The sequence below is a fragment of the Pygoscelis adeliae genome, unplaced genomic scaffold, assembly GCF_000699105.1.
Source record: "Pygoscelis adeliae isolate BGI_AS28 unplaced genomic scaffold, ASM69910v1 Scaffold10, whole genome shotgun sequence".
NCBI lineage: Eukaryota > Metazoa > Chordata > Aves > Sphenisciformes > Spheniscidae > Pygoscelis > Pygoscelis adeliae.
In genome coordinates this window covers 10,779,084-10,792,802 of record NW_008824053.1, presented here as the reverse complement: position 1 = coordinate 10,792,802, position 13,719 = coordinate 10,779,084, and the positions used below count along the sequence as shown (strand labels likewise).

The following is a 13,719-nucleotide window of genomic DNA, read 5'->3' as shown; positions in this document are numbered from 1 at the left end:
CCTTTCTATTATTTGTTTTCTTTGTCCCACCCTCTTCATGGATTATTACTGTACAGTTCTCAACTTACATGAGCAGTTCATTAGGGCTGGGACTTTAATTATATTTTGCGCAATACTGTAGTATGAATAAGTTAGAATAGATAAGATTCTAGAGGGTTTTTGCAAGAGTCAAGGATATGCCTTGGTGTCTTTGGCAACAGATCCCCTGTCCTGACACTTTGTCTGTCGCCATCCTCCCTCACCCAGGGATGTCAGTGGAGAAGGTTATTTAAACAACGTAATCCAGAGCAAAAGGCAGGAGGTGACGTCTGTGTGTGTCGGTATGTGCGGTCTCTGTCACGGCAGGGCCCCCCGCAGTCAGTAAGGCACAAGTAGAATAGGAGCTGTCAGTTTCTTTAGCAGCTGGAAGTGGCACTTGGGCAGGAAGAAAGTAAAGAATGAGGTGAAGGGCAGAAACAGGAGTCTTTAGGCCATGGACCTGATACTTTGCAAAGAGCTGTTTTGGATGAAGACATCACTGTGCCCTCATCTGCTGTCAGAAAAGGTTGAGGGAATGCTAATCTACTTTGAGCTGGGTTAGCTTAAATGGCTCACAAAGGTGGCATGAGCTAACTTTGATGACTTTGCCTGATGTGGTAAAAAGTGGATGTAAGTGATAATGTCTTCACTACAATCATCTAGATCTTTAAGAGGACAGCTAGCCAAGGGTTTGTCTCAGGCACAACTCTCTTGCTTAAGTGTTCCAACCCAAGGGGAAGGGGTCAGTGTGTAGCCATAGGATTTTTATCTCCAGAGTCTCTGTTTGCTTCCCCTGAAAAGGAGGTTCTCTGTAAGAGAGATTGGACTATGGATGCATGTGGGAGGATCCACAACACCTTGGGAAGGTGTAAAGCTTTGTCCTCATCCCTTGTCTTTCTTGCCTTTTTTTAGCGAGAGGAGAAGCAGCTGGAGCTGACCCTGGAGGCGCTCATCAGTCAGGTGGCTGACCTGAAGAACTCCTTGGTCAGTTTTATCTACAAGCTGGAGAACGAGTACGACCGACTCACATGGTAAGGTGTCTCACAGAGCTGGTGGCACTGTCAATCACTGCTGAAGCTGTTCCACACTCGGTTCAAAGGACCACAAAGTATAATTAAAAACCATTAGCCTATTGTCAGTAGGTTTAAATTTGCTTTTCACATTTCTGCTGGACGAACCACTACACATCTTCCACCAGAAAACCAGTTGAAATCCATTGGTTTCATGCTGTGTAGTAATAGAGTCACGCTAAGACCTTTTAATCTAGACACTTTATGAGAACTAGATTTGCACCCGCAGAGACTGGAAGCTTCTCAGACAAAGTATCTTAGAGACCCATATAAAATGAGCAATGGTTCTTTCTGCATTTCTTGACCTTTGTGGCTTTTTCTGGCTCTGGTATAAACTCAGCTCTTGTGTTTTGCTGGTTCTGCATGTTTTACCAGACAGTTTGAGAGACCTGCAAGGTGGCATTCTCTTCCTGATGGAGCATAAAGACGTTATAGCTACAGTTTAATAAACTATACGGTATCTTAGAGAGCGCCTGCCATTGCAGCAAAGCTTCAGAGGCAGTTAGCGTTTATGTTGCAGAAGGCAGGAGAGGTGATGAATTCCCCAGAGAGAGCAAGCTGAAGGGGACCTCCTTGACAAGATTATCAGTTATTTTGCTTCATTATTAGTCTGGCTAGCCAAGCTATAAATATTGTCTCTCCTGGCTGTACTGCTTAGGAGCTAAATTGTTTCTCAGACCTTGCTCTAGAATTGCACTGGGAGAGTTAGCGATAAGGAAGGCATTGCCTCTGTGTATGTTACTGAAATCCCAAACAACTGCCACTTCCAGCGGTACTGCTTGTAACGTCCCTGAGCTATTTGCAGCATTTGAGCTATCTGCGGTAGGGACTGGGATTTGTCCACACCTGCACATTCAGCCCTAGGTTTTACTGCTTACTGTCTGGAGTAGACTGATTTGAGGATTAATAGTGTTATTTCCTCAATTCTCAGCCATTTGAGTGAAGAAGAGATAAAAGCCATCTGTGGCATCCTTTTCCATGTTCTGTCCTCTTTATTTGCTTTCCCAGGCCTTCAGTTTTGGACAGCTTTGCATTGCTCTCAGGGCAGCTGAACACCTTGAATAAAGTGCTAAAGCATGAGAAGACCCCACTATTGCGAAACCAGGTTATCATACCCCTAGTGCTGTCTCCAGACCGCGATGAGGAGATCATGGTGAGAAACTTCCCTCTGAGTGTTGGCCCTGGAGTATCAGCAAGCACTTGTGTATCTGCTCCAGCTTGCCATTCCTTGTGCTTGGCATTCCTCAGCTCTGGGTGCAGAGAAGGAAAAGGTGATGAGTAGTTCTGCCTGGGAGCTGCTTTGCTGGGGGGCTTTCACCTACAAACACTTGCACTGGATACACTTTACAGGAGGCGTTCCTGTTCATAAATACGTTACTTTCATGATGTTGGGGCTGAAAGAGATAGTGTCTTGTTGTGTAACTGGGAGGTCTCCTTGCAAACTCCTGGTTTTCTCTGCCGTAGCTGTACTGTTTCTGTCAGACATCTGCATCTAGATTTGCACTGTTTGTCATCTGACCAACATGGGGTGTGTTACAGAACCTCCGGTGTGCGCTGGCAACGCTTATTCTCTGCTTGAGTGAGAAAACATTTCAACTGATCATGGCCATGCTGGTGGGATTGCACTGCAGACCCCGTGGGTTGCTCTGACCTGTTTAGGGTGCCTGTTTAGGCACAGTGCAAATTCCTAGACAAATTGTTAAACTTCCTAATGCTCCCCAGATCAAGGTTTCACTACAGCATGCTACTAGCCTTGTTTGAGCACCGTGGCCAGTGCTCTGGTCTTGAGCTGTCCGAGTGCTGGGCCGGAGGAGGAGTCTCTGAGTGTGGCTTGTCCAACTATTGCAGCGGCAGACAGAGGGGCGTGTGCCGGTGTTCAGCCATGAGGTAGTGCCTGACCATCTTCGAACTAAGCCTGACCCTGAAGTGGAGGAGCAGGAGAAGCAGCTGATCACAGATGCAGCTCGAATTAGTCCTGATGTGGCACAGGTAGGTGAAGAAGAGTTTGATACTTCTGCCTCTTAGTCCTAGGGCACAAGATGCCCTTTAACTCCCTTCCATCTGACAGTTTTCTTTTTTGCTGTGTCCTTTTCTGTCTGAGATTCCTCCAGCTAACCCGAGCTGAGGTTTGGTTTCCTCCACAGTTTCACAAACCAAGGGTATCCAGCCCGCTGGCTGTTCACAGGAGGTGCCATCAGACCAGTCAGAGAAAGGCGAAGGCTATCCCATCCGCACAGTGCCCTCCTGCATGCATTAGCACTGGGCTGTCTAGGCTCTGCTACCAATATGCTTATGTTTGGTTCCACAGACCCTGGGAAGAGAAAGCTTGTTCGTTTACCTTGCTGATCTGTACTGAGTTGGAGGTATCCTGGCGGTTTCTGACGGTTTTCCTTTTGCAGAAACAGATCCAAAGTCTGAACAAAATGTGCTCAAATCTGCTGGAGAAAATCAGTAAGGAGGAGCGTGAATCTGAAAGTGGAGGTATGTCACTGAGGTGGAAGTGGGGTACAGGGTCCAAGCAGCAGGCTTGAGAGAGTAGTGGCAAAATAGGTGAATCAGAGAGCTTGAAGCATGGGAAATGCTGATGAGCAGCATAGAAGAAAGCATTCCAGAAGATGCAAGATTGGCTGTCCTGGAGCCCCCTAATTTGAAAAGGGGTCCTGTGGGTGCGATGTGTCCTGCTTGTGTGACCTATGCATGGCAGGAAGGTCATTCCAACCCTTTGCCATATCCCCTTTCAAGGAGGTGGTAAGTATTTACCAAGAAAACACCCCAATCAACTTGGATTAATAAAAGCATCTGTGAAAATGCAGTGGCAGTGAATGGGAAACCCTTTAGCTATGTTCTGAATGAGTCCACAACATGTTTGTTGGCAGGCTTTTGTGTGACGTCGTCTAGATGATGGCTGCTTCAGACTCATGGTCAACCTTTTTCTGGTTCTGACTCTGATGCTGAACATCCTTATTTTATTGGTCTCTGCCATCAGCTATTCACTATTCCCGGGAGTGCTATGCACAACTCTCAAAGGTAGTGGGGGTTTTTTTTGTCATCTTTGACACACACGTAATGTAAGCAAGGACCCAAGCACAGGTTCTGTGTTTCCGGGATTAATAGTATAACTGGGCAGGCGTGTGGTAGAAAAACTTGCAGACACCATGCTGCTCATGAGCCTCCAAAAGGGAATGTTGCCATTGTTTGTCTGAAACACAGTGCTTGTTACCTGCCATAGGATTCAGCATGGAAGAGCCTTTAGTGGGAACGTTCTCATGGGCATGGAGGAATTGGCTCCCTCTATCCTCTCTCCCTGAGCAGCGTATGCCCTGCTCTCAGTGGAGAAGCTCTTGGATCACTGTCCCTGGATTTTGCAGCTTCTTTGACCCTGCTGAAACTCTTGTAGGACAGCTTGTTAGAAGCTGATCTGTATTACATGCATCAAAATAGCAGAAAAGTAAATTCATGACCAGCTGTGCTACTTTTTAGACTTGATTGCTAAAATGCTCCAAAATCACTTCTTTTTCTACAGGTTTACGACAGAACAAGCAGACTTTCAACCCTGCAGATACCAATGCGCTGGTAGCGGCTGTGGCCTTTGGGAAAGGACTGTCAAACCGGAGGCCCCCTGGCTCTGGAGGATCTGTCCAGTCAGGTCAACCAGGAGCTGGTGGCATCATTGCAGGTGCTTCAGGCATGCAGCAGGTACCAATGTCAGGTGCACCAGCTCAGCAGCAGCCAATGATGGCAGGAGTGCAGATGGCACAAGCAGGACAGCCAGGTAAATAAGTTGCATATCTGAGAGCAATTGAAATGTAGGGAGCAAGACAGACAAATGCAGATGTAGAGATTCTTCCCCAGTCACCTTTTAGGTATAACTGAGTAAGAGGTTCCTTTCTGGCCTTAATAACATGAGTCAGGTTGTAACAGTGGAGTAATACCGGCTTAAAACTGGCTCAGAGGTTGAAGTGGATCCCAGCCATCCAGCTTCAGCTTCTTAACTCACACTGCAGTACCATTTTAATAATAGACTTAGTGAACATAGGAATCAATATGGAGGGAGATCACAGTGTAGTTTTGCAGGGATCTATGCTGGGGGTTTTGCTGTCAAAATTAAGTTGTGGGTAGGCAATAAAGTAGAAAAGTTTGATGATAATGAGTTATCTAAGGTAAAAAAAACCCAAAAGCTGTTTGTAAAGAGTCACAGAAGGATTTCATATACCAAGTGACTTCACTTAATAATAGTAGATTACATTGGTATTAAATATAAAGTGAAACACATAGGCATAGCAATTTGACTTTACATGTCCAGCACCTGGACTCTAGCCTAGTTAGTTGTATTTGGGAAATAGATACATGATATAATAGTTCTGTAAAGACATTAATTGGATGTTCAGTTGGGGCAAAAATGCAAACCAAATGTTAGGAATTACTAGAAAAGGACCAGAGAAACAGAGGATATCATTAGGCCATTGTGTAAATCCATTGGGCACCCACACCTGCAATATTATGTGGAGTTCTAATCTCTTCTCTGCTGCTGGGGATAGCTTTGGGGTAGGGAGAAGAAAGTATGGAAGCCTATAAAATCCCAAATGGTATACAGCAGGTGAATGGGGAATGATTGTTCACTGTTTCCCGTGATACAGAAGGATGGATGACAGTGCACCAATGAAAGTATCGGCTTGTAGATTCAGAACAAAAGGGAGATACTTTTCTGAATACTAAATAATTACACTGCAGAGCACGCTGCCAAGTGTGTGATAGGTAGATAAGGTTTATATGAGATGGAAAAGTAAGTAAGTAGGTAAGTTTCTGGATGAAAAATCAGTCAGCAGCTGATCCTGAAGATACCTTCTCTGACTCAGGTCCCTGAGCCACAATATGTTAGAAGTTGAGGGGTTATTCTGCAGAGGTATCACTGCAGGCTTGCCCTGTTCCAATATTCCTCTTTACATGTCCTCTGCTGTCAGGAATGGGTTTGGCCTGGGGGACCTACAGGCCTAACCCTGTACTGTCATTCTTATGTTCATGTTAATTGAGATTTTGGATATCGGATATCCTAATTGGTGTTTTCTTGCCTGTATAATGACTGTTGTTCAGAAATGAACTTGAGCAACAATATTAATCCTAAGTTAATTATGTATTTATGTAAGAGTTAGAAAGTAATTTCCACTGTGATTTGGAAACAAAGAAGGCCCCTGTGATTTCTGGCTGCGTACCCACAAACACTGTATCCAGGATGGGAAGGCAGTTGCTTCTGTACATCAAGCAGAGCACACTGGTAACGAGCATTTGTCCAGCCTGTGTTACTGGGAAGTTCCCTCTTGATAAGAGCAGCTATACAGCGTTTCGCCAAAGGTCAGTCCCACTGTCCTGCTTTTGATAGCGCCCATAGCCAAGGCTGAAAGCAAAGTATATCCTGACAGCAGTTGTTGTTTAGGGATTTTAAGCCAGAGTTTAGTTTGAGACCAGTGGGTATAGCAGCCATCAGTTTCTGCAGTTCCTTTTTGAATTACAATTTTGACTGTATGGGTGAACCATACAGTCCTGTTCACTCTTCCTTTTGGAGTAACGTCTAACAGTATTTGTCTACTGACTGTTAGCACTGAAGTGATATCAGATTGCCTGCCAATTCATTGCAGGCAATGACCCGCTTTGATATGTTTGAGAAAGTTTAATAATCTTTATTCTTTTAGCCATTTGCTCATCAAATCTTTTCTTGTCCTGCTGCACTACAGTTTTAATTTTCAGAAGTTGTCCTTTTTTCCTGCTCTAATTTGAACACGCATTCCACTTTCTGAAGGAGTGTTCTTTGAATATCCCTCTGTGCTGCTCTTTAATCACTGTCTTTTTGTTTATTTTTCTGATCATCTTGGTTTTGTCTAGCACTGTACACTTACTGTAAGCTGCTAGTACGATGTCTTTGAACACACTCCCCTGTGTGATTGGTTACTCAGCAAAGAGTAATAATGCCCAAGAGCTGGATGTGGTTAAGAGAAATTAAGCGATCTGAGAGAGGCTTAGTAATTTAAATATACGCCCTGACTATAAATAATGCTCATGGAAGGGGATACAGGCTCTTGTGTTTGCCTCTCTGAAATGGAAGTGGAGATCAGCCTGGGTACTTCTGTAAGTGCTGCTGTCAGCAACTTCTGTGAGGCTGAACAAGTCCCACACTCCTGTAGGAGCCTCCTGACAAAGAGAAAGGCTTGTTTAAGATGGAACAAGGGTAGAATTTGAGGGGATAGCAGGGGGACACGGGAATTGTCAAGGAGATTTCTTAATGAAGAATGGTGCCAATTTGTAGAAGAGATTGATTGTGTTAGGTCAGAAGCTGGAAGATGCTGTAGCCGGTAAGCCTAGTGTGGTACCTGGAGTGGAACAGGAAAAGCCCAGACAGGGTTGTTGTGAGTCTTGCATGCTTCTGAGGAAATGTCCTGTCAGGTAGCCGATTTTGCACTGCTTTTTCTTTTTCTTTTTTTCTCTCTCCAGGAAAAATGCCGAGTGGCATAAAAACAAACATCAAATCTGCCTCAATGCATCCGTATCAGAGATGAGCTGAGATGAACCAGACCCAGGGAACAGCAGTTACCAGCATTGTTCCTGCTGCAGCCACCACACCTGGATTCCTTCCAGGACTTCCAAGCCCCTTCACATATCCACACACGGTATCCAGGGAGATAGGGGTTATGAGGCAATTCCCTGGGTTTTATTTAGTGCTGGGTGGCTTGTGTGGAGCTGCTAGTGGCCATGTCTCCTGGACACAAGTAATTCTCTGTTCAGTCACAGCAGAGGACTTTTTGCTTCTGGTATTGATCCCATCTTCTTCAGGTCTGCCCTGGAAGACAGCTACCCTTTCCTGATACAGAACCTGAAGAGCTGCATGGAGCACTCTGCTCCTTGTTTCTGCTTGTTCACTCGGGATGTTCTTTCTTTACTCCCTCTTGTTGAATAAAGACCTTGTTATGCACGCTGTGAGACACTGGTGTCCATCTCTCGTGTCATAAGGACTCTCATTTCCCTTTGGGTAAGGCTACAGAGCAGCTCCAGTCTAAAATACACAGAAAATGTTGGAGGCTGAGTGCTGGAGCTGCAGGCTTATGCGTAAAGAGCTGTTATAAAGTGAGTCAGCAGGGTACAAACATAAGCAGTAAACATCTTGTTCATTGTAAACCCATTATGACTATTCCTCAGAAAGCAAAACACTGGGAAAGACTATTACAAGGCCCACAGCAAGAAGGCAGCATTTGTATTCTGATGCTGCTGCAAATCCCAGCTGGATCTGATTTCACTTCCATAGTTCTCCGCTCCTGTGTTTCCTATAAAGTTTCTTAGCTACTTCAGGATTAATTCATCACTTCAGAGAGGTATTTCAATCTGCTCAGGACCATGGCACCTCTGAATTGGCCAGGCTGTGAGGTCTGGCCCACTTCTCTTTGAAACTGGGCATTGTGAAGCCATCCCTGTTCTACTTTCTGCCCTGGAGCTCTAACATATAATCCGCCTAATGAAAGATTCCTCTGGGAAAAAAGGGTGGGGATGCATGCCCACAGAGCACGTCAGTACATACAGCACTATCCTAAAGACAGCCATTCTGCCTTTTGCTGCTCTTGCCTGGGCTTCCCTTTTGACTTGTGGTGAAAGCCAGCACTGTATTTTACTCAATAGCATCTGTCAGCAATCTTACGGGTGAGGAAATCTCCACTCAGCAGATACAGCCTGCAGCTGCTCCTGCACTGCTTGCCTCTGAGCTATTCAGATCCAGCTTATTTGTGGAGGTTGTGGGCCGCTCTCCTAAAACAAAACCTTCCACAAAGCTGTGACTAGGGCAGTTATCGACCCATTTTGACGCGCGGGCCCTTGGAAAGCGCTGCGCTGGGAAGTAGAAAGCTGAGCTGGAAGCACAAGCAGCTTACACGATGAGCAAAGCCACTCCACTACGAATGAGCCCAGCAACATGCCTGCAATGGCACCAGCCCAGCCAGACTGATGGGATTGCTTTGTGCTCCTAATGAACACGGAGCTCCTGGCTCTCTTGGGAGCCACTGACTGCAGCGGGGAGCTGGTGTGAAGGTAGGGGCACGCTGCTGGCTCCAGTGCGAGGGTTTTGTGCAATGCCTGGAGCCCGATGGCAGGGGAGTCGGAGCCTGCAGGGCTGTAATGGGCTGAGCACCGCAGGGACGGCTGTTCCCTGCTCTATCTCATGTCCCTGCTTTGGTTGGAAAGGAAGGCAGGAAACTGTCAGAGGAACGTGTGTCAGATCCCTGGCACTCATCATCCATGGAGCCTCAGCTCTAGCATGCCGCTTCACTTCGTCCTTCCAGACTGGCTTCCTTATAAAGCTAAAATGTCTCAGTGCAGGAGCGCTGGGGCCAGCGGCTGGCTGGGGCGATTCGGGCAGCCGGGGACACAGGCAGATCGTGGCTGCCTGCTACCCGCGCTAACCTGGATCTCCCAAAAACGCCTCCAGTGGGGCAGGCCAGACCTTTCACACACTTGGACAGGAGGAAGGGAAATACAGGCAGGGTTTTTTCCCGTAGATTATAGAGCCGGGGAGGCCGGCTCGGCTCGCCAGCGTAACTTCCTGCATGACACAGGCTGCCCTGAATTAGTTCTTGTGTAAATTAGAGCACTGTTAGGAAAACAGTTGATCTTGAACTGATACGTCTCTGCTGCAGTGGCTGGTAGGTTGTTCTAAAGGTTATTTTTCTTATTGCACCTTATATTGAGGCTGCATTTCTTTAATTCCCTTCCAGTCGCTGGATCTTCTCAGCCAGGGAGTGAGCCCCCGAGTTGTGAGTCCCAGAGAGAGGAGTCGGATATTATGATCAAGCTTTCCTTATCCTTTTTTACGATAAACCGAACTGATTAAAGTCCCTTTTGCTTTAAGGCATATTTTCCATTTTCCACTTCTTGGCTCACGTCCAAATCTTCTCATGCATCTGCGTCCTTTGGGACACTGGACTAGGACACGCTATTCTAATTGTGGGAATGGGAATTTCAAATGCACAGTGACTTTAACCTCTTATCCAGTCGCTGCCAGTGCTTGAATGTTTAAACAGCGAACAGGAACAGGCTATGACTTTACCCATAAAGTCATGGTGGAAATTCATAGTCCACTGCTTGTCACCGTGGACTGCAAGTCCAACAGGGATTCACCGTTCCCGGTGCAATGTGTCAGAATAAGTCAGAATAAAAGGACAGCCCTGCTGGGCCAGGGCAAAGGCTCCGTCTGTGCCCTGCTGCGGCAGGGGCCAAGCAGGCGACGGGGGAAGCACACTCTCCCCACGAGCATGGGATGCGCTGCCATGCTGAGCCCTCAGGGGTTTTTTCCCTGCCTTGTCTAATCCCTTTTTGAACTCGTCTCTTCCTAATAGGATAATTTCAGCAGGGAGGAGGCTCAGCCCCAGCACGGCAGGTGCTGCCGGGCTGTCTGGGCCCCAGCCTGGGTGCGGGAGTGTGATGGAGAGCACGGGCACTGGTTTGTTCTGGCACCCCAAGCCCCCCCTCAGTACCAGTCGGGCTCTAGTGCAGAGGATGGACACCTTTCGCCACGTGGCCCCGCTGCCCCGGGGACCCCAAGGGCTCCAAATCACTGACGTGCCCCCAGCTCCCAGGACAGCGTGCTTTACCCTTCATGACTTTGTTTCCTTGCAGGTCATCAGCTTTACACTGTTTAGCATTCCCTGCTAGAAACGCATCCTTGGTGCCAACTCCCCGGGGAGCATCTCCTCTGCTGCCTCACGCTTGGCCAGGTTGCCAGCGGTCTTGTTCCTTGATCGCACACACTGCCGTTCCAGCCAGCTCGCTCTCCGATATTTAAGAGTATACAGTGCCACAAAAATCATCATGTTAGTTTGACAGGTTTATTGTCAGTAATCCCTGATGATTGGTATTCATATTTCTCTGCTTTAAGTCTTTATCGATACGATCACATAGTTTTCAGTCATTATTTTGCATGGGATGGCTGTCGAATAGACACACCTGTTTACAAGGCCATCCTGTTTACTTTTTTAAAATGCTGGCATAACATCAGCTTGCTTGTTCTCTGGAGCTTCTCCAGGCTTCCTTGTCTTACTGAATGTCAGCATTAATCATCTGGATTTTTAAAAACAGATTTTTAATTTTTTTTTTAAATTTTGAGATGCAGGATAACCGGACTGCTGAGTTTTTAACATTTGCCTTATGCAACTGTTGTTTAACATCTTCCTGAGTTACTGTTGGTGGAAAGCGTTTCACCCTCATGACAGGAATGCTTCATCTGGCTTTCTCCCAAATGCAGGAGTGAGATATTTATTGCCTTTCCTTCCTGCCCAGCTATCTGCAGTCCCACCGTTCCCAGCCCATATTCCGCATCCAGCTGTGCTGGGTGGTGCCTGCAGCCTGTCCTCCTGCTGCCCTGGGCCGGCTCGCCTCTGGAAGCCGTGAAGCTTGGCATGGTGCCACCACTTCCCTGTATCTCTCTGCATCCACTGATCAGCACGACTAACCTCTGCCGCATGTTTGTTCTCTTGTCCCATCCCCAAGCAGAGATGTGCACACAGGTGTATACTTTTGTTTAAAAAAGAAAAATGTAACACTTTTGTTTGGTTTTTTAACCTACAGATCTTTTAAGTGGGTGTCATTAAGCCTTTACAGTGGAGGTGAAGTACGTAAGGTGTGAGGGGAGACGTGACCAAAAAGATCAGGGGGACAGCTGAGGGAGGGGAACCTCTGCAGTTCTCCACTCTCCGTACCACAGCTAAGGCAGGAAGGCAGGGTCTTGGCGTGGGCTCGGGGGCTGGTTTCCATCCTCCTGCTAGGATGGGACCTTTCTGACAGAGATGTCTGGGACCAAAGGAGAAGTCTTCTGGTGGTTGGGTTGAGGGACCCTGAGCACTTTTTTATGCTAAGAAGCAACATAGTGGGGTGTGTTCCGCCAAAAGGTGATAAGCCAAGTTTTGCATCTGCATCGCTCCCAAAGCAGCTTCACCTGCAGCTCACAGAGGAGAGACAAAACACATGGAAACAGCAGCAAAACATGCCTCTGAACCGGCCACTGAAAAGTTCGGAAACTGCTTGAAAGTCAAAGGCACAAACGGAGGAGAAATGGCCGAGTGATGTAAACAGAAACCCCAGGTTGGCTCTCCACTTTCCCTGGGCTCCCCCCGTGAGCTTGGTGGCCCCTGGGGAGCCAGAACATGTCTACGTGACAGCTGGTGCCTACAAATGAATATACAGGCGCTTTCGAAAAATCCCATGGAGCTCCTCCTTCCACCCAAGTGCAATAAATCTTCATCTATCTTAGAAGTAAAATGTTACCACTTTGTACCTCACATAGGTGCTGTGGTAGTAAAAGTACATGCTCAACAGACAGGATGTTTGGATGTATTTGTAATATATGCCACAAAAATAGTTCAGGCTGATGTGACTCTACAGTTTATTTATCGTCCTTATGATACTGCAGCTCTCTGGCTGGATCCATGAATACTGCCTTGGTGGAAACCTGCACTTAGAAAGTAATGAAAACCTTCTGCAATTCGCTCAGGGGTAATCCTGTACATAAGGAAGCACATAAGAGTAATGCAAAGTGTGCTGGCTGGCTCCTCTGAAGGAGAAGCTTTTGTCTTTTTTTTTTTTGTCTGTGTTTTTTAAAGAAAGGAAATTACTGCATGTATTTTTCTGACTGAGATGCATATTTTCCAAAGTCAGGGGATCAAGAGCTGTGGTTCCTGCAGCGGCTATCTTGTCACTGCTGCTCAGATTCTGTCACTGATTTACCCGCTTGCCATAAGGCTTCTCCCTTTGCTACCGTCGTGTCCACGCAGTTTCTGCACCGAATTAGCAGTGGTGCTAAGGTCCCGCTTGGCATGGCAGCTCCTTTCCTCTGAGTAAATACTGTGCCCCAGGGTACTTTTGCATTATTTTTTTCATTGAGTATTTGCTGGCCATGCTTTGGGCCAAAGGTGCATCATTCCTGTCTGTGGGTATTATTTTGAAGCTGCAGTGTTTCCCAGGATCTTCCTCTTCTGACCCCAGACCTCCCCCTTCTGTGCCCATTGCCAGGTGGCCTTGGTGGGACATGTCTGTCTCCCACTGTCATGTGCCAGTCCTGGGCTCTGCCTGCCCTGGCACGCAGCACGGAGGTGTGCTGCTGCTGCGGGAACTGGGCTTTGAAGCATGTGGTGGATGCTTACGTTGAGTTTATTTTTGGTACTGATGCAGTGCTGAAGTCAGGGTCCTGCTGTGTGGGATGGGAGAGATGGCTCTTGTCTCCTGGTCTGCTGCAGCAGCGTGGCAGGACTTCAAAGCACTGCCTAAAGAGCTAATGGCAGTAGTTAATACAGGATCGGTTCGTATCCCCCCTGAGAAATGCATTCTGCGTAAGTGGGGCCGAGGAGCTGTAATTTTGGCCATCTCAGTTTTGTATATTTAGGTTCCTGTGGGCATCGCAGTGATAGAAACAGCCACAGTCATCATCATCATCGCAGTGCAGCCTATTTTGCTCCAGTCAGCGGAATAATGCAACAGGTCGTGACTCGATTGCATGGGACTCTGGGGGAGCACACATCATGTGCAGCCCCATGCCGCAGGGCTCGGGGCTGGGCAGGGAGCTGGGCAGCATGGGTCTGCAGGCAGGAGGAGCCGAGCAGCAGGACCT

At 47.2% G+C, this 13,719-nt stretch overlaps 1 protein-coding gene across 1 annotated transcript; it reads left to right on the top strand.

Annotated features, from left to right (window-relative positions):
* Nucleotides 1–617: 617 nt before the first annotated feature.
* Nucleotides 618–8,055, top strand: MED8 (mediator complex subunit 8). Its single transcript, XM_009333909.1, has 7 exons — nt 618–635; nt 931–1,049; nt 2,097–2,241; nt 2,937–3,077; nt 3,488–3,569; nt 4,612–4,860; nt 7,572–8,055. The coding sequence occupies exons 1-7, from the start codon at nt 618–620 to the stop codon at nt 7,634–7,636; spliced, it is 819 nt and encodes a 272-aa protein (XP_009332184.1). The 3' UTR covers nt 7,637–8,055.
* The last annotated feature ends 5,664 nt before the right edge of the window (nt 8,056–13,719 follow it).

Bases quoted from the DNA above. Each gene is read 5' to 3' on its own strand.
- MED8 (XM_009333909.1), top strand. The intron at 1,050-2,096 runs GTAAGGTGTCTC...TTGCTTTCCCAG, and splicing joins GAGTACGACCGACTCACATG to GCCTTCAGTTTTGGACAGCT. The intron at 4,861-7,571 runs GTAAATAAGTTG...TTCTCTCTCCAG, and splicing joins GGCACAAGCAGGACAGCCAG to GAAAAATGCCGAGTGGCATA.